Source organism: Mchenga conophoros, linkage group LG4 (genome assembly GCF_057382185.1).
Source record: "Mchenga conophoros isolate Kocher_MC1m ecotype Shallow Benthic linkage group LG4, M_conophoros_male_GT1.1, whole genome shotgun sequence".
Classification (NCBI taxonomy): Eukaryota; Metazoa; Chordata; class Actinopteri; order Cichliformes; family Cichlidae; genus Mchenga; species Mchenga conophoros.
Genome location: NC_140529.1, coordinates 37,667,056 through 37,686,954, shown reverse-complemented (window position 1 = coordinate 37,686,954; position 19,899 = coordinate 37,667,056). Strand labels below are relative to the sequence as shown.

Here is a 19,899-nt window from a genome sequence, read left to right as displayed (position 1 = left end):
TGGGTCACGTGTATGTGGGTCACCCGGCTGATTTATTTCCTGCAGTCGTTTGTGACATTTTTCCTTTGGCTTCGTTTCTTAAGCAGCTTTTTAAATGTCCGTAGAATTTCTTGTGAAATACTTTTTTGTTGGTAAAAAAGTGACCTGCCAGCGGAAATCTTGGTGTGACCGGACATAAGCGGAAGCTGCTGTTGTAATACTAAAACTGGTGACACGCCATCGTTCAGTGTGTGTTTCTCACTACTTTGACTTCACACACGACACAGACAAGTTCTGATTCTGAGCTCCGTGTTTCAAATATTTTGGTTAAAGTTCAAACTGTGAATTTTCGTTTTGGTTACATTTCTTTAGCATTCACTCTTTACTGATCACAGAGGGAAAGCTCATTAACAGCATGTCATTCCAGTGGACTTGCTTTTTGCATTTTTGTGTCTTTGTAGTTTTATTATGTACTTTGTACTCACCCTACGTCCTTTTCATTTGACCTTTTTGTCTGATGGGTTTGAGCCTCTTTCCAGACTCCTCCTTTCAGTAATTTTTGTAATTCTTTTAGTTGCTTTGGGGTCATTTTAAAGTGTCATAGTGACCATTTTGCATCTGTTTTTCACCTTTGATTGTACGTTATTTGTCTTTCTGCATTGATTTTATTATTCATTTACTTCTCTCTGTCTCTCTCTTTAATTTTTCTTAATTTTACCCTTTCAAAGATAAATCAGCATCACTACCCATGTTTTAACTTTAACAAATAAATCTGTGTTATTAAGTTATTACTGTGAAATTATTGTTATTATTCTTGTAACTATGCTCCCACTGTAGAAAATAAACAATTCATTCAATGGTTCATTTGTAATGGGGGAAACAGTAAGTATTTGTCAGTAAGAAGGCTGTAAAACCTATGATGATTCAAACTCTCATGATTCTTTCCAAGTGAAGATTTTTTTTTAATTGTAATATTTTGTAAAACCCTCCAAGGTTCAAGAATCTTTCTTTGTCACATCCATAGTTATACGAGTACAGCACGCAGCAGTGAAATGTATCCTGACATGCTCCTTGGCTGTGCAGAAAGAGAGAGAACATTATGTACATTAAGTGAATATATACAGGAGGACATTATATGCAGCAAGTAAGTGAATTATGTACATTAAATGCATGAAATAAAATAGACAATGTGGAAATTTTAAATTGAGAATCTGAAAAAATAGTCCACGAGGGCCAGATTGGACCCTTTTGTGGGGCAGATCTGTTTCCCCCGGTCGTATGCTGGACGCCCCTGGCTTGTTTCCTTATCATATGTTTCAGTACATGGGTAAAGATGATTTGATTAGATATTATAAAACGAAAGAAAGAGCAGCTGTAGTACTCTGTGTCGGTGTGCACTTTGCGGTTGAAGGGTGCAGGGTTTTCCCACATGACCGTGAACGCAGCGTCAGATGATGAGAGTGGGTCATCAGCTGCAGTCAGTCAGGTGTGGTCGGCAGGGAGACGGTCCGACCGTCGGAGCGGCGAGCCAGCGGAATCAACGGGCACAAGTCAGAGTGTAGCACCGGTCTGTGAGCATGACCCACCGGCCAAGCACCGCATCATGACCACAGTAAGTTCGTTTTTTAAATAAACGGCGGCGGGTTGAAAGTTTCTCCGAGCACTGAAGTTTCCCGACGTCTTGGCAGGCCAGCGTCGGGCCCGGACACCGTCACTCCAGGCTGGATGAACAAATCTGGAAGTTTAAACGTTTTCTTGCTAGTCTGCAGCGGTACACCCAGTACCAAATACACATTTAGCCTTATAACGAGCGGTCATTGCTTTCTTCTTTATTTACACCCGTTAAATTAACGTTAATATTTATTTATTCACCAGTTTTGTCCCGTTTGTGCCTTAACAGGTCGGTGGTTTGGCCGTTAAAACCATCGAGCTCTGAACAAAACTACAGTTTAACGCCAGCACTGTGTTATTTTATTTGTGCCGTATTGAAGCACGTCCCTGATTCATTTTTACAATGTTTTCACAAGTGACTCTAAGTCTTGGATTGGCATAGTTTGATTTCATTTAACGAAAAATGAATATATTTCGCGTGGAGTCAGGCGTGTCGTTCCACCAAAAGCTACAAACGCTCGCGCAATAAGAGACTTTCGAACGTGCTGTCCCAGCAGCGGGTCAGAAACTGCCAGTAACGGCCGTTAAAGATTTTTAAAGCTGAATCAGTGACCTGAGGCCATCCACAGACCAATAGCCATCTCTTCTAATGTTTGATGGAATTATCTGCCAAACTGCTTCAAAAATCTAAGCGAAAACATCAGTTTTCTACGCCCAAGCGTTTTAAACCTGAGTCACACAGATTTGGGACTTCTTTGCTCCAACGTTATGTATTATACTTCAATTCGGCATGTATAGACACACAAGGTTGCACGTAATTTATACTTTTATTCAATAATTTGCTGTGCCTTTACATGGTTGTTGAAGTCTAGTTAAAGGAGCCAGTCCGTTACTTTAAATTTAGGTTTATTTTTCTTTATTGAATCACGTATACATTTGGGGGCTTGATGTGAGCCGAATCAAAGCCGATCGGTCCAAGACTTTCCGGGGTGAGTAGTTTTATTGTTGAAGGCATTGATTCTGCCGCCACATTACGAACATTTAAATGTGCGTTTGTTGGAGTGGAGATTGGCGTCGCTCTACTCACGACAGAACAGCGTCCTGGGGCTGGATTAGCTCGCATTAGCGAAGTCCAGCCTTTCCTGTTTTCACGGAAAGCGAACCCAGCAGCAGCCAGCTCAGCTCCGCTGTTTTACCTGAAGAATTTAGAAAAACAACCAAATCTGGACGATGGCCGTCAGTGAGCTGCTGATATTGCTAACACAGATAAGGCATTGGATGGGGGTGGATACAGCAGGAATAGGAAGTTATATTTAGTGACTCAGCTGCTGTTCGAGTAACAGGCAGGGAGTTAAGGCGGGACACAGCAAGCAAAAAGTTGTGAAGTCTGATGTGATTTGGTCTGACTTCTCATTACCTTTTCTCCTTGTTTTTGTTTAGCTCCTTTTGGTGAACCCTCCTCGTGCAATGAAACAGGGAACGGGTGACTTTTTAGCCAACCACCAGAGGAACCGAAGGGATTGAGTCAAAGAAACCTCTGCAGATGTAACCGCTGCTGTTAAAAAAAGAGGAACATCTTAGTTTCTTTCAAGTGCAACAACCAAAAAAAAAGAGGTGAGGGGCAGGAATTCTGAGGAGAAGGGCAGTAACGGGATTTATGATCAGCACTACCACAAAATGCCAAATGTGCCCATCCTGGAGCCGTACATGTGAAGACTGAGCATCCAGAGGAGTGCTGGAGCTGCACTGACACAACTGTGGAGGAGTTGTTGGAAATCCCCCACAGGAGTGTCGCTGGGTGGAACTGGAAGTAAGGTGGAACCACGGTGCCGGCCCTCGCCGTCAAGCGTGAATCATAAATGCAGAGCTCTCGAGAAGTGCCACCTACTCTGCCGGCTGCTGCGGTTTCGCTTTTAAAACGATGTGAACATCAGAACTGAAACTAGAGTGTAACTGGAAATGTCCTCACACCCAAAGGGGAAGCGAACCTGTGATTTCTGGACAAACTCTTGAGGTGGTCAGCGTTTGGAGGCGGAACAAGGCGAGTGCCGCATGTGCACTTGGAGGGAAGGAAGCTCACCTTCCTCCTATGAAACTGGTTTTACTTGGAAATCCAAAACAAGGCCATCCAAATGGCAGGGAAGGACTACAATCATCTCTTTAAGCTGCTCATCATTGGAGACTCCAGTTAGTACATTTTAACTTGTTTACATCTCTCTGCAGTCAAAGCTTTTCTTTTTTTAATGGAGCCCTGCAAGAAACAGATGTGTGAACAGACACTTCCAGTACATTTAGGCTGCTGTCTCTGTGGGCCAGTAGAACCATAATAAACCTATTAATAGGAACGTTTCCATACTGATGAACTGGGGAGGTCTTACTGGTCGAAATCGCACCATCCCTGTCCTGGCTTCCAGTTTGTTTCAGAATTGGTTTTAGCTGATTTTTGCCGATCACCTGGTCTGGTTTTCACCTGTATGTGAAAGAAGCTTGACTGCATGAATCTCAAAGGTGTTGGCGTTGTAGCCCTCGGGACCCCTCACAGACTCACTGCCTTCTTACTGCCTGCTTTTATAGACTTGCTTTAAAGAGGACCTGTACTCATTCCCAGCTCCATGTGCTTATCCTTGCAGTTAGAGTAGCTTTATGTGATTTAAAGTTAAAATTCATCTTTGTTTTCTAATATATTATGCACAGTTCATAGAGATTAATCCTGAGCTCATGCCAGCCCAGATGCAAGGCTGGATTAAGGACTAAACATTCATTTATTTATAGCGCCATAATTTTATTTCTCGACGCAACTAAAGCAGCTTTGCATGATTCACAGTTCAAAATAATCCCCCCCTTAAATCATACTGAGCCTTGCTGCGGGCCTTCAGTTTGTCCTCTGACTGAAACAAGCTGTTTAAACCCCGCCCCCTTTAAAATCAGTTTTCTTGTGATTGGCTGCCCGGTTTGAGCTTTGGGTGGGTGGAGCTTTCCAGATTAGAGAGATCACCTCTTTATGACATCATACAGATCCAAGAGCAGAAAAAACTGTGAAACAGAGCAGTCGGGGATCATGTTCCACAGGAGGTCTTTCACTGTTTTTGTGATGTTGTTTGTCTTCCTTATCTCCTAATGTGCTCCAATGTCTCAGATATGAAACGTAGATAGATGTGTGTAAGACGTCACAGCTCTGGTATCGGACTCGGCTGTAGTGGGCGTGTCTGATGCATGTGTGAATGTTTCTGTGTTTTGGCTGCAGATTAGGCCCCATGAGGGGCGGAGCACAGCTTTTAGTTTAAAAGGTCATCGATAAAATAAAGAGTCCAGGACTGGGGTGGTGTGATATATCTCAAACCAGTAAGAGTGACTGAGTACCTAAATAAAAATAATGATAATTAAACTTTAACATTTCATGAATCCAGATGTTGTTTGAAAGCACAAAGTCCGAGTTCAGACACTGCAAAGCATGTTGGGATGCCAGCACCGCGGGCCTCAGCAGAGCCTGGTTTTGTGCTGGGAGTGCGTTCCCAGGAAAACTCGTTTAATGTCACTTTCTCAGCACGAGAACAAGAAAACAAACTCTCTCCAAGCTCGTAGTAAAACAAAGATGACTCCATAAAACAAACGGACCTGGTCCTCTGCTTTGGAGAGAGCAGGCTCCAGTTATTGATCGAATGTTGTAGTTTCAGGGCTTTTGGTGTCAGGCCTCCTGCAGGAGGTGCTGAGTCACTGTCGGTCACCTTCTTCCCTGCAGGAACTTATTTTAGAGCAGTGGGTGGATTTCATCGCTGCACATGAGACGCGTGCCTGGATGGAAAGACGGTTTCAGGAAGCTGCTGCGAGTTTCCAGTTTTCAGCTCGACATAGTTCTCGTGCCTTTCGTTGGCAGAGCTGTTTCTGTGAGGAGTAATGCTGTCACGTTTATCGTCCATCTGTTTGAGGCGTAGCAGGCAGAGGTTTTAGTTCCTGATAAACGAGCTCCATCTCCGAGCCTGCTGAACGAGTCTAGTCCAGTCTTGTTTTGGAAAACCGCTTAAATGATTGAACCAAGCAGTGATTTTTCTTTTTTTTTTTTCTCCAGCTTCTGGAATCTGATTTTGATAGACAGCACAAGTGTCAGCTGCAAACATCCAGCCTGCAAAGCAGATGCAGGACTTGTTTTTACAGGCGTGTAGTCTCTAACACTTTAATGCTCTGAGAAAACTGTAACTTTCCCATCGATTTCTCCGTTTAGCCCGACGTCTTCCTGCTTCGTCGGCTCTCCTCTGTCAGGTTTTCTTCAGATGCTTTTCTCACACATGTCCAGTGCGAGTTCAACCTTTGTCCTATTTTGTGTTGTTTCACTTTCCTTATCTCACCTCCTCCCGTCTGTGTGTTTTGCTGGTATGTGGCCGTCACTAAAGTTACAGTGGGGGTCATAGTAGGCTTTACTCAAACAGATATTAATCTCGTCCCTCTGATCTTTTCCCCCCTTTAGATGTGGGAAAAAGCAGCCTCCTGCTCCGCTTCGCAGATAACTCCTTCTCAGGTGAGTTGGTTACATGAAAGGTGATACCTGCTCACACTAAACACACAGCAGACTCCAGTTATAGGCCGAGAATTAAAAGCATTTTATCAGGAGGAGTCATCTTATCTCCAGGAGTCATAAGAGCTGTCCTAACACGTCAGGAGCTGCAGGAGAGGCAGGTCTATATCATCAAACGTTTAAATGCTTCATCCATTTCCTCTGAACGGTCTCGTGTGCTCGCACCCAAGTGTCAAACAATAACTGCCCTCCTTTAGGAATATTAATAACCTGTGTCGGCGTTTTGAATCCACTCTGTGGCGTGGGTACACAGCCACGGATGTGGAACAGAAGCAGAAAGTTGCTGAACTGAAAGCCGACGTGAAACTAGAGTAAGATGTCTGTCGTGCGCCAAATCTCAAAGTGATGATGCTGTAAAGACGAGTTGGATCCCAGCAGAGGAAGCGACTGCGTCAGGCAGCAACAGTCCAAAGTTTATTTGCAGTTTTTTTTATTTGCTGATCGTTTCATAACAGGAAGCTCAGGTGTTGGAGAAACGTGGTCGTTGAATGTGTCATTAGTTATGAAGCGCTACCAGCAGCATTCACACTCAGGCTTGTTTACCGAATGGAACACGCATCTCACGGTCGATTAAAGCGTGTCACTGGACGGTTTGTCTGGTCCTGACATGACAGACCAAAAGTTCTCACGACAGCTGGAGGACGGAGCCAGAAACACGGCTCGGTTTTTTCTTGCTGGAATCACAAACATGTAAGCTGGAGTGGTGGTGGTTCAGTGGGCTGTAGCTGCGGCCACAGATGGTCAGAGTGACGGCCAGCTGCGATCCCGTCTGAGAAACCGTTTTGGAGCCTCGGCCACGTTTCTGTAGTCTGTGGGGAAATATCGAGGGTTTCTAGCAGAGTTTTTCCCACATACGGCTGGAATGGCGCTCCGTGTCTCAGCCGCTCAGCGGGAATCAAATATAGTTCTCGAAGGCGGGGAGAGGATGTAAACGGGTGGGGCGAGTGGAAGTGGGCCAGGCGCTCCTGACAGGACGCCAAAACATCTGAAGTGGTGGAGTTGGTGCGTGAGGGGGGAGGGGGGGTTAACAAGGGCCTGCAGATGCAACAGCAGGACACACACACACACACACGCAGTTACGCACGCACACACGCAGTTACACACGCACACACGCACACACACGCAGTTACACACACACACACGCAGTTACACACACACACACGCAGTTACACACACACACGCAGTTACACACACACACGCAGTTACACGCACGCAGTTACACACACACGCACGCAGTTACACACACACGCACGCAGTTACACACACACGCACGCAGTTGCACGCAGTTACACACACACACACGCACGCAGTTACACACACACACACGCACGCAGTTACACACGCACACACACGCACGCAGTTACACACACGCACGCACGCACGCACTCAGTGCGTCTGCACTCGCCTTGCTGTGCAGCACGTCTGCCTCACTCTGGCTTTTATTTTTTCTCGTGTGGTCTCGTGCAGGCAGCTACATCACCACCATCGGCGTGGACTTTAAGATCCGGACGGTGGATATCGACGGGGAGCGGGTGAAGCTGCAGATCTGGGACACGGCGGGGCAGGAGAGGTTTCGAACCATCACCTCGACGTAATGATCTCTGAAACTTTCTCCCCCGAGTTTCTTTGTATGACTGCGTGCAGCCCGCTGCAGCGTCATCGTTGAGGTCATCAGTTTATTCCGCTTCACCTGTCCCCAGGTACTACAGAAACACCCACGGCGTCATCATAGTTTACGACGTGACAAATCCAGAGTCGTTCGTAAATGTTAAGAGGTGGCTGAATGAAATCTCCCAGAACTGTGACAACGTCTGCAAGATCCTGGGTAGGTCGACCCTAAACTCATCCTGAATATCAGTGTTTCAGTGTGAACTCTGACCTGCTCACAGGTGTGCCGAAAGCTGCTGAGAGGCTCCGTCTGCTTCCAGGTGACGTACGGTTTGTTAAAGATGCAGCTGCATTCATTCAGCTCCATTATCCACTTTAATGTCCAGACTTGGAAAATTGAGTTTGGATATGTTTTAAAGTCCACATGCAGTCAGCTTGAACACTGGTCGAATATTTTATCTATTATGATATCATGCAGGCAGATCTCTGGTGAGGAGAGCCTCTTTCCCCTCACCAACAGTTTATAAACTTCCTGATGGTGAGACGTGCCGTCCCGCTGAGTCGTCATAAACACTTTTGTAGATCTACTGTGTTTAAGACAAACTGTTGTTATCAGATGATTTCTCAGGTTCAGTAAACGTGAAGTTTTACTGGTAATTTTAAACAGGAAGGTTATTGTGCAGGTCTGACTCTGGGGAGGTGAATCAGGGTTGACACTTAGAGATGCTTTGGTTCATTTCAGACCTGCAGCATCAGTTATTAATATCTTTTTTATGATGCATTTGAGTTTCACCCTGGTTGGGGACGTCTGCAGGAAGCGTTTACAGATGGATTTTCCTTCTTTCCTCAGTGGGGAACAAGAGTGACGACCCTTCCAAGAGGCAGGTGGATACCCAGGATGCTTTGCGTTTTGGGGAGTCGGTGGGTGTCCGTGTCTTCGAGACGAGTGCCAAAGAGAACATAAATGTTGAAGAGGTGAAGCTTTAAATGATTAACATCCTGATTTAAAAAGATTTTTTTGGTGTGCAGTTTGTCCCATTACAAGGTCGAAAGCCTTTGTTCCTAATGTTTTGTCTGTAAGGTTGGTATTGAAATGACAGGCAGGTAAATTAGAGCGTGGGGTCGTAGTTCTCAGTGTGACCTGAGGGGGGCAGTGTCCTTTCACTGCTGTCATCCAGGCCCAGTGACGCAGAAGTGTCTCATAATGATGGGGCTTCAGGTTGAATGCAGTGGTTTCCTTCATACTGGATGGTCCAGGCCTGCAGATGAAGATGCACCTCATCATCTCATTATTACACTGCAGAGGGTAGCGATGAGGAGGAGGGGTCTGTTTAGCCTCGATTTGAGCTGAAAGACGGAGACTGTGGTAACAGCAGAGATGGCGGTTCGTCCTCAATCCCGCTGATAAAAATGCTGGTAAACCACCAGCAGGGACCCTGTGACTGATCTCAGATATATTCACCATGGAACGCTCAGACTGTTTTAATAACGGAGACTAAAGTAAAGGCAGGATCAGATGTGACTGTGCTTCCTGTTGTTACTATCCATGAGTATTTGCTTTATTATTTTTAAAATGTCTTCAGTGACACGAACAGTTTCATGCACGGTGTCGCTGCCGTTTGAGGGTCGGGGAGTGGGACACGGGGCCGCGATAGATAATCCTGAAGTCTGTGTTGTTTCTGCTGCTCTGCTCAGATGTTCATGGCGTTCACCCTCATGGTGCTCCGGGCCAAGAAGGAGAGCCAGAACAGAGTGGAGAGGGAGCGGGAGCGGGAGAAGGACACGGTGAACATCAACGCCCAGCGAGACCGAGACCGCAGGAAGAGGGGGAAGAAATGCTGCTGAGACGCCGCTTCTGCCCACAGCATTCAGCTGAGACTGAACTCGGCGCCTTCGAGGCCGTCTCTCACTGCAGATATGAATGTGTGGAGCTACAGCACAGCAGGCTGTAGCTCTCGCTGTGCCTGAGGGTCTACAGTCTGCCAGCACTGAATGCAAGTAGCAGCCAGGAGGTCACATGACCTAAAGGATCATTCTGGTGTTTATGCTTTTTTTTTTTTTTCTTCTAACCAGACTGCAGCGTGTCGTGTGTTGGACTGAAGCTAAAGAGCGACTAATGTGCAGGTTGGTTTGTGGATGCTAACCAGAAGAAACATTTCTGTGACGTTTATTCAAACGAGTGGATTCCTGAGCTCGCCTTAAATGACTCGTTTCAGTCTGAGCTGCACTGGTTTATGAGGAGGTGTGTGATCATCAGCTTAATCAGCACCTGTAAAACTCTCATTCAAGTTACACCACAAAAATGAAGCTTCTATCCCGGCTTTTACAATTTTCAAACACTTCAATCGGCAGGAAACAAACCTGGTTTCATCATTAAAACTGATTCTTTTTTACTCATCTCTCCAAAGACAGAAGTCAGTTCATGGTCACATGTAGCCAAAGAACTTTCCACCAACATGGCCCCGATGCTTGAGCTCTAGAGCCGGGGACCTCTGTGGTGACCATTCAAACACCGTCCACCTTTTTGGCATGAAACGTGTTTGATTGGGCACTGCGTCAGTCAATAATGCGTCCTGATTGGTGGAAAACCCGGAGATTTGGTCACATGTCGAGTCTGTGCTCCCACCACAGCTGCACAGCGCTTTAGGGAGAATCAGTTTTTATGTTAAAGTGCTCCGATTCTGCTCGTTCCCTCCATGTTTTTGGATTAAAGCGGCTTTGCATGATTACTCACTTATCTCGTGGTAGGCTTGTTTCAGACAGGCTCCATCCTGTCTGAAACAAGCCGATAGCTTCTCCCCTGTTAGGTCAGTTTTTCTCCGGTTGGCTCATCAGCAGAGGTTTTGAAAGTGGGAAAATAATGACCTTGCGACCTTTCACAATGACAGGTTCTAGTTGTGTAGGTTTCACTGAAGATAAAACTGCAGGGATTTGTTTCTATTTTGTTCTGTTACCTTCTGTGACACGTGGAAGATGAAAGCCATATCACGCTCCACGTCTTTAGTCGCCAGTTCTCATGTTAGTGGAAAAAAGGGAGTAACACTGAGAAACTCTACATCTGTATTTGCAGTGAACTAAAACATGCAAAAACAAACACCAGCATGGTCCTTTAACTTTGGTCTTAAACCACTGTTTAGATTTTTTCTTAATACAGAACATGTATTTAACCAGTGAAAGGGAGCTGTTTGTTCAATTGTGACATTAACGTGTGTGATGAGTACAAACTGTCTGCATGCCTTATTTCAGTCTGAATGAGGCCAGTAATCCCAAAACATGTTTTAATGTAAATCTGATGCCAAGCAAATGTGTCCAAATACAATAAAAGCAATAAATTCAGTGATTCTTTGTGCAGTGATGAGACTGTATGCAATGAAATCCTAGAATTTCACTTACCTTTAGTAGAGTGACCTCACAGCAGCCATGTTTTTGGTTAGGTGATGTCATTAAAATACCCCAAAAGGCTCCAACAGTACAAACACGGCTCAGAGGTCCAGCTCAGGTGAGGCGGAGCAGACAGTCACCTGTGCCACGCCCCTAACAATGCAAACTTTAAACAGGTGAGTTATAAAAACATCGTCCCCTGTACAGGTGTTATTTTTTATTAGTCCTTTATTTACCCAGGTAAAAAAAATCATTTCCAACAGAGACCTGGCATCATCAAATACACACAGCACTATAACATTTACAACCAATACAATATCCCCATACCATGTGGAAAATATACAATAACAGATCAAATTAAGAGTACATTTAAAAACAATCACACTGAGTCAAAGAGCTGTTCTCTCGTTCCTTTGAGACAGACTTAAACTCTCCCAAGGTAACCAAGTCAGATCATTTCAGTTCCTTCTGCAGATTGTTCCAGGAAGCCGGGGCAGCGTGTTTAAAAGCCCTTTTCCCCAATTCTGTTCTGATTTTTGGGACAATCGATTATGAAGGGGAAATTCTCTACAGAGATCAGTTTGTGTCAGACACTTTTATTACTGCTGTAAAGCTTTAACATGGGGACTGACTCGCTCCTGGAGTCTCTGCTGGACATTAGAGGAACTGCAGCTGTTGGTGTTTCTTTGTTGTCAAAGAGTGTGTTCCCACTGTTGCAGCTGCAGGCCCTTCCGCCCGTGGTTTTCATCTCACAGAGAGAACCAGGAGAGGCTGAAATGTTTGCTCTATACTTTGGGAAGAACTGCAGCTGTTAGAAAAAGGCACAGATGAAAGTGGTTTTGAAATGATTCTGTTTATTAACCAGTTTTACACATCGGCGTTCACCAAACACCTTTACAGTTACATCAGGTGCAGCATCAAATCTGTCCATACTGATGCTTAAAGGAGTGGAAGTGCTTTTATTTTGAAAAAACAAACACTGCTTTTCCTTTTTTTATTTAAATCCATGCTGCTTTCACATCATATGGAAAAATCCAGGAAATTTAAGTTAGAATTGTTCCATATTTACTCCATGAGCCCTTTTAGTAAAAATCCCTCAGAGCAAAACAAACGCTGGAATCTTCCACATATTCCGACGCACTTGAACGCAGCACAGTCATCAGTTGGATTTGGGCAGCCTGTAGACGTTGCCGGACATTATGAGCTGATGGTCCCTGACCTTCCTCTGCAGGAACGCCTCCAGCTCGTTCACGTCCATCTCCGTGACGACGGGTCCCGTAGCGACGAACATCCGCAGCATGGTGTGTATGCGTTCCAGTGTCATGGTGTCCAGGTTGGTGAGCATGGCCTGGACGTAGACCCAGAACAGCTGCAGAGACAGAGGCCCAGTGTGCTTACTGTGAGAGTTTAAGACCTAACTAGAACTAGCTGATACTTTTCAGGCTGAAGCGCTCGTTTGAGCTGCTTCCCCAGCAGAGCGGTGACGTTCCAGACAGCTGAAGACATACACCACGCGATTCACAAAGCACTGAACCCCTACGGCCCCTCCCACAAGAGGTGGGCTGTCCACAGCTGTGCCTCAATGGCTAAGATCCCGGCTCTCAGGCGCTCTCCCATGAAAGACCTCCTTAGGAGACCCAACCAGGGGTGAGTTACCCTCCTGGGATCATGCGGGTGCACCAAGTCGTTCACAACAATAAGCTCGTGATTTATGGAGCATGTGATCCTAAAACACCCACTGTCATTCATTATTAAGTGATTTTTATAACACGACTGAAAAGAAGCGGCACATCATCAGGTGCCAGGTTTCAAATACTTAAAGTAACTAAGTAAATAACCCTGAGACAGCAGGATGAATGAAGTGCGTACCTGCAGCTTCTCCTCCCTCTGCTCGGACTGTGTGGCGGTGTTGGAGTCCCTCTCCTCGTCGCTGTCGATCAGCATCACGCCTCTGTCCAGCTTCTCTTTCGACGAACCCTTCTCCACCACGTAGAAGTGGCCGCCCGCCTCCTCCCTCAGCACGCCCTGCTGCTGCCACAGAGCCAGCTTCCTGTGCACCAGCTCCTTCGGGGCGCCCAGCTTCGCACTCAGCTCCTCCAACGTCCAAGAACCTGAGAGGACGAGCAGGTACACGACGATCAAACTGCATCTCCCTCGACTCCACGCAGCGTAACGAGCGATGTCAGAGCCGATAGTTTACAACCATGACATCGCCATGTCAGGAAAACATCAGGGGTCATCGCAGAATTACATTTCACAGCATGAAAGCGCTCTGAAATGAAAGTCCTTACTTTTCTCTTGGAAGTACATGATGGTGGCAGCCTGGATGGGTGAGACCGTGAGGTTGGTGAGGACTCGGTCCTCCAGCTCCACGTCCAGAGTGACCGAGCCCAGGTGAGGCTTCCAGCTCAGCGTCCTCATGGCCTGAAACACAAACGGGACTCGACTCAGCAGGTAAAAGCGTAGCTGTGCATTTGGTTTCTACTGCAAACCAAACCAGAGACGCCACAGTGGGTCAACTCCACCTTCAGCTTCTCGTAGCGGTGGGTGTAGGCCTCCATGGCCTGGCAGACGACAGGAGGGAGCTCCAGCTTCTCCTCCTTCAGCGCGGGCCAGAACTCAGATGAGAGGATGATGGCCGACAGGGGCAGCGGCGGCTGCTCCTCCTCGCTCAGCTTTGACTCCTCCTCGCGGATGTTGCTGTTGATCCTGCGAGAATCCGCCATGTCCTGCATCCATCGGGTAATCACAACGTTCTCAGAAATTCATCCTTTCAGGGAATGTCCTAAAATATCTGGTTAACGATCCATATTCCAGATGTTTACCTTCAACATGACCTCGCAGTAATGCATGTGAGACTCGCCGAACCGCAGCTTCAGCAGCTCCACGTTACGAATCTCCCTGAAGACGCAGAAAACAGGACGGGCGTGAGCGTTTACTTTGCTATCAGTGACCCGACATGTTCAAAGTACCAACACTTTCTCTCAGCTTTAAGCTGGGCGCTGGTGCGGTCGTACCTGGCCGTGTTGTAGTTGAGCTGCTGCAGCAGCCTGTCGGCGAGCACGCCTCTGTACTCGTCTATGAAGATCTCCTTACTGCCGTAGATGCTGACCAGCAGGCTGATGATGTCGGACGAGCGGCGCTTCGAGCCCATTTTATCTGAGAACAAACACACGAGTAAGATCTTTCTCTTCAGCTGCGGTCTCCTTCTCTGCGCTCAGCGCGGTGCGTTCACTGACCGGGCATGGCGTCGGTCGGGTCTGGAGTCCAGTCCTCGGGGTCGTTGCCTTCTTCGTCGCTGTCCTGCATCTCCAGAGTCACCGGGTCTCCTCGGGACAGCTCGGAGGCGAGGTCGGTGCAGCCCTCTGCATCTCCGGTCAGACCGGCTACGATCTGCCTCACCGTGTCCTCCCGGGTCCTGAAACACAACACGGACGTTTGATCCTCTGCTAGGACGTCAAATGTTAAACTCATGTAGAACTTTACTCACAAAAAAGTGCACGATCAGAGCCAAAAGATCAGAGCAGGACTGAAAGCGAATCCCGCCGGCGCCTGCGTGGACTCACCTGAGGTACTTGCGGATCGGCTGGGAGACGACCTGCAGGATGACCATGGACGGGTCGAGCTCTCGGAGCGCTTTGATGGCCGAGATGTAAACAGTGAGGATGTCTGACGTGTGAACGCCTGCAGACAGATCAGTCAGTTTCACAGACGTTACCATAGAGACCAGCTTCCCTACACGATGATGAGGATGACCTGAGAAATCACACGTGTGCACGACGAGCTGAAAAACAGCTTCAAAATAAGCAAATCAACAAATGCTGTTTTTAAACAGCTGCATCAGCTCTATGGTCCGCCTCCACCTCCTCCTTCACCACCTCACTGAACCTCCTCTGGGCTCTTTTCCTCCTCCACCTTCATCTCATTGTTGTTTTCTTCTCTAATCCTGACTTTAAACATTGAATCGCGTTTAACTTAAAAAAATCTGCCACCGCGACTCATCAGGTCACAAAAATAAACCCCAACAGAAACCGACCCGGGTGCAGTAGGCGGCTTTCGAAGGCGGATTTGAGCGAGGTGAGGAGCTGCTGTCTCTGATTGGTTCTCTCCAGGCAGAACTTCAGATCCTCAATAGCAGCTTTGGATTCTGGGAAATCTGAAAGGAAGCACAAGAGCCAAGAAGAGTTTGAAATCTGGTTTACAGAGAGAGAGAATTATTATTGTTGTTTTTTGACTGTGGCTCTGTTACAAACAGAAACTGATTAAATGACGTTTTTCTGTGTTTTAAATGTTTATCTACTACTTTATTACTTTGTCAGGGAGCTCTTTCTACAAACTTCATGCCCTTCTTTATTGTTTTCGAATCCTTTCAGTGGGCCAGAGTGGATTCTTTCCTGGGGCGATTCTGTCCCACAGGCCTTATGTTTGACCACCCTGTTCTATAGCGGTGGCTAGCTGAAACGCTCCGTCGTCCTGACTCGAGCTGAGCTCTAGGCGATGACAGGAAACACTGCCGTAGAGGAAACGAGAGCTCCGCGGCAAAGAAAAGACTTAAAGAATCAGCAGGCGTCAGCGTCCAATCACAGCTCAGAGGTCAGAGTTCAGCCTGGCGTGGATCTGTAAACCTGCTGCAGACTCCCACCTCTGATGATGCTGAAGAGCTCCTCGATCCTCATGTTGACATAGATCCTGCAGAAGAACTGATGCATGTGGCACCTCCACTGCTTCAGCACCGAGCCGCCGCCCGGGACCACCTGGACGCCGAGACCGCCGGGGGCCGCTGGGAGTGAAGAAGCGGCATCTCCGTCCGCCTCACTGGCAAACACTTTAGCCAGCCAGCCCAGCACCAGCTCCAACCACTGCTCACACACACACACACACACACACACACACACACACACACACACACACACAGTAAATGAGGAGCAGGCCGCAGTGAGTTTCAGCGTGGACAGATGCTGCAGATGTTTCACCTCCTGGAACTCCAGCAGGAAGGAGCGCTCGTACTCGCCCCGGCACAGCTGCTCCATCCGCATCTCGATGAGCTTGTGGAGGATGGTGGTGACGGCCTCGGAGCTCACCCACTCCAGCAGCTGCAGCTTCGACCTGGAAACAACCAATCAGACGTCAGCGTTTCAGACTGCATGAGAACAAACAGCTGATCTGAGCCACGCTTCAGCATCATAAATACAACTGTTAGAAATGATCGAAGATTTATATTTGCTATATATTATATTATTATTATTTTATTTTAGTCACAACTTTTTTTTTTTTTTTTTACTCTGAAAATTCAAGGAAATAATGCCAACTTCCTGCCTCGTTACGTCAATTATTTCAAATTAAAAGCCTGACTCACAGGATGTGGCTGAGCTCCTGCAGGTGTTCCAGGGCCTGCTGACACCAGCACTGCTGCACGGGGACCCAGCAGCCCCGGCAGGCCCCGCCACCGGGAGCCTCGGTGGCGTCCTCACCGCTGCCCTCCCGGTTCATGTAGACAGAGAAGGTCCGGCTGTAAAACTCCAGCACTCGCTCCTGGAGGACGGGAGCCGGGGAGAAGAGGAGGAGGGCCCTGATGGTGGTGAAGGCTCGCTCCATGAGGGCTTTGGATCCTGGGCCACACAGACCTCCACGGCCCTCATCCTGCCACGCCCCCAGCTTCTCCAAACCAGCTGTAAGGAGGAGGAGAAGTTTGAATGCTGCGCACAGAGAAAACCCATCAACTCTCTGATGGTCCACTCACCCAGAAAAGGTTCGAGCCTGTCCAGCAGAGTCCTGAAGGCCGTAAGCAGAACCCAGACCCTGTCCTTCTCCTCCATCTCGTTCTCCGGCTGCTTCAGGGCAGACCAGAACTCGGGAACCACGCAGGCAGACAGACGCATCTGCAGCGTCTCCAGCAGCCAGCTGCCCAGCAGCCGGCCCAGACCCTGATCGTTCAGCAGGGCCAGCGAGTCTGAGAGGCTCTGCTCTGACACCGAGCTACCCGGAGACACCTGAACGCAACCAAAACACAGCGTTACACAAACACAGGATGCACACGTGCTGGTGCTGGCTGACAGGGTTTCTTCACAGCCAGTTTCAGTTTGGATTTCTTAGACTGACCGATGACCCTCGTACAGAGGAGCAAAACCACGAGACTGGAGGAGACGAGTTTGTGTCTCAGCTTGTGTTTTTGGTTCAATTCCACTAACCCTTGTGGTTGTTTTGCTTCTTTTTGACCTGATCTGCATCTTGCTCCGAGTCTCCGTGCGCTCCTTTTGAGTCTTTGCACTTGCTTTATTAACCTGTGTTCATTTTACATTTCTTACAGTTGAATTTGTGTAGCTTTGTGGTCTTTCTCTAACTGTGAAAGTTCGTTTTTTCACACACTTGTTTCACCTCTGTTTTGTAACTTGTAAGTTTGGCTGTTTATGGACGTCACGTCACAGTTTACTTTACATTTATGAGGATTGATAACCAATAATGAACTCAGTAGGAAGCAGACAGAGGAAACAACACAGATTAGGACCATTAAGAAGACATCGATACATACAAGCCGAATTTAACCGAAAACTTCTCCTGATTAATGTGACATCTGAAAACCTCTCAAATTGCTAACAAACCACATCTACGACCAACAAAACGTTAAATCGAGAGATTTTTTAATGGAGTTCGGTTGCTCGTTATGCTACAGTCACATAGCTGCAGGTGTCCAGAGTGGGAAGCCACTCACCAGCGCCGCAGTGACGGTTTCCCAGGATTCAGCGACCCCGGGATTCGGTCCGGATCCAGACATCTCCACTGAGTCCGGTTCCATCGCACTTTCCTCCATTTTCTCACACAAACCGCGAAGCAGCTTCTCGGTGTCCCACATTTAAACTGTGGAGGTTCTATCCGGTTATAACGTCGCTCCAGAACATCTACAAACACGCTCCATGTTTCCGGTGGGTATTACTCATGTCTAAGAATAATATTGCTTGAAATCAGCCCCAGTTTCTGTTATTACTCTGAACTAAATGTTCTTCAGTATCGCGGGTTTACTTCTTCTTCGTGATCACGATCTTCTTCTTCTTTTCGTGATTTTGACGCCAAGGAGTCATATGCTGCCCTCTACTGTCAGACAGTGCGCATTGTAAATCCTCGCAGATTTTATTTTGAAGTTCACAGGAAGTGTCTCTGTGGGCTGGTGTTTGTCATAACAATGGCGAACTTGTCATGAGGAACAAAATTGCCGCTATAACGTTTTAAAATGGCTCTGTACTCGGTTGTTCATATCCAGAAATGATCAAAGAATTTAGAGAAAAACAAAATCAACTTTTTTTTATGGAGAAAGAAAAAAATGTGAATACTTTAACATTTTTCCTCACAGTGTCATAAGTCACTGGACATTGTGGACATCCACGGTCACTTCATGCATAATGCACATTCTATGTGTGTGGACGTTTGCAGGAATATGTGTATGTATATGTATATTTAGATGCTGTACATTTAGATGCACACTCATATTGCATGTGAGTGTGCGTGTACACGTCTATTCTTATAGATAACTATTACTTACATGGAAAAATTATGTTATAACTATGTAGTTTATAGTTTATGTCTTGCATATTTCTACAGCTATATCCACAGTCACATACTGTCTATGCTACCGTTGTATATAGTTTAATATCTTACTTATTTTATATTTGTTTGTATTTTATTTGTATTTTTTGTATTATCCTTCTGCTTTCTGTCCCTGAGCTGACGTAATGCAAAAATTTCCACACAGTGGGATCAATAAAGTCTCGTCTCGTCTCGTCTCGTCTCGTCTCGTCTCGTCTCGTCTCGTCTCGTCTCGTCTCGTCTCATCTCATCTCATCTCATCTCATCTCATCTCATAACACGCTGACATAAGAAGAAGACATAGAATAATCCTTTAATTGTCCCACAAGGGGAAATTTGGGTGTAACAGCAGCAAAAAAGACACATATACAAAGAAACAGTACACAAGACACAGAACAGAAACATACACAAGTTTTACATATTTACATTGAGGACAATGGTTACCAAAAACAGAGTATTGTACCATTATTAAATAAAATAAAATAAAATAAAATACAGGTAAGAGGCAAACCCAGGTTGTAGAGTGAATCAGTTGATAAAATACTGCAGTTACAGCGCTGATGTAAACATCTGTGTTTGTTGGGAGCAGTTCTGATTGTATAGTCTGACAGCTGCAGGGAGGAAGGACCTGCAGAAACGCTCCTTCATGCATCGAGGATGCAGCAGTCTGTCACTGAAGCAGCTCTGCAGCAACATCTACATGCATGGGGTGGGAGACTCTGTCCATCAGAGATGTTTTTTTGGCCAGAGTCCTTCTGTCTCCCACCACCTGCACTGGGTCCAGGGTGCATCCCAGAACAGAGCTGGCGGATGCCACCACAGAGTCATAGAAGGTCTTTAAAAGCGCTCCCTGTACTCCAAATGACCTCAGCCGCCTCAGCAGGTAGAGTCTGCTCTGACCCTTCCTGTACAGAGCATCAGTGTTGTGGCTCCAGTCTAGCTTATTATTCAGGTGAATACCCAGGTGCCTATACACCTATACATGCGGGGCGATCATCGCTCAAGAGCTGGGAGTTTGCCTTGTAATCGGAAGGTTGCCGGTTCGAGCCCCGGCTTGGACAGTCTTGGTCATTGTATCCTTGGGCAAGACACTTCACCCGTTGCCTGGTGGCGCCAGTGTCCGGCAGCCTCGCCTCTGTCAGTGCGCCCCAGGGTGGCTGTGGCTACAATGT

General features: G+C 46.8%; 2 protein-coding genes across 5 annotated transcripts; one reads left to right on the top strand and one right to left on the bottom strand.

Moving 5' to 3' along the window:
- Positions 1-1,419: 1,419 nt before the first annotated feature.
- Positions 1,420-11,108, top strand: LOC146576747 (ras-related protein Rab-35). Of its 4 annotated transcripts, none has more exons than XM_085272223.1 (7): positions 1,425-1,591; positions 3,031-3,777; positions 6,053-6,103; positions 7,628-7,751; positions 7,861-7,985; positions 8,619-8,743; positions 9,464-11,108. In XM_085272223.1, the coding sequence occupies exons 2-7, from the start codon at positions 3,723-3,725 to the stop codon at positions 9,611-9,613; spliced, it is 630 nt and encodes a 209-aa protein (XP_085128349.1). In that variant the 5' UTR covers positions 1,425-1,591; positions 3,031-3,722; the 3' UTR covers positions 9,614-11,108. The 4 variants fall into 4 exon arrangements, with proteins under 4 accessions (XP_085128351.1, XP_085128349.1, XP_085128350.1 ...); XM_085272224.1 differs by lacking the exon at positions 1,425-1,591 and adding an exon at positions 2,218-2,579; XM_085272225.1 differs by lacking the exon at positions 8,619-8,743 and having other exon boundaries at positions 1,420-1,591.
- A 268-nt stretch (positions 11,109-11,376) lies between these two features.
- On the bottom strand, positions 11,377-18,201 carry anapc2 (anaphase promoting complex subunit 2). Its single transcript, XM_085272222.1, has 14 exons — positions 17,859-18,201; positions 16,890-17,139; positions 16,506-16,818; positions 16,123-16,255; positions 15,792-16,008; positions 15,186-15,305; positions 14,716-14,833; positions 14,389-14,567; positions 14,167-14,308; positions 13,975-14,050; positions 13,675-13,878; positions 13,441-13,573; positions 13,019-13,260; positions 11,377-12,518 (listed from the first exon to the last, which is right to left on the bottom strand). Exons 1-14 carry the CDS (start codon positions 17,997-17,999, stop codon positions 12,309-12,311), a joined length of 2,478 nt encoding a protein of 825 aa, XP_085128348.1. The 5' UTR covers positions 18,000-18,201; the 3' UTR covers positions 11,377-12,308.
- Positions 18,202-19,899: the final 1,698 nt, after the last annotated feature.

Excerpts from the sequence above, each read along its gene's own strand:
- LOC146576747 (XM_085272226.1), top strand. The coding sequence starts at position 5,613 with ATGATTGAACCAAGCAGTGATTTTTCTTTTTTTTTTTTCTCCAGCTTC. Across the intron at positions 5,743-6,052 it reads TGCAGGACTTGTTTTTACAG|ATGTGGGAAAAAGCAGCCTC; the intron begins GCGTGTAGTCTC and ends TCCCCCCTTTAG. Across the intron at positions 7,986-8,618 it reads CAACGTCTGCAAGATCCTGG|TGGGGAACAAGAGTGACGAC; the intron begins GTAGGTCGACCC and ends TTCTTTCCTCAG.
- anapc2 (XM_085272222.1), bottom strand. The coding sequence starts at position 17,999 with ATGTGGGACACCGAGAAGCTGCTTCGCGGTTTGTGTGAGAAAATGGAG. Across the intron at positions 14,568-14,715 it reads CCGATCCGCAAGTACCTCAG|GACCCGGGAGGACACGGTGA; the intron begins GTGAGTCCACGC and ends GTTGTGTTTCAG. Across the intron at positions 13,879-13,974 it reads ACTGCGAGGTCATGTTGAAG|GACATGGCGGATTCTCGCAG; the intron begins GTAAACATCTGG and ends CGATGGATGCAG.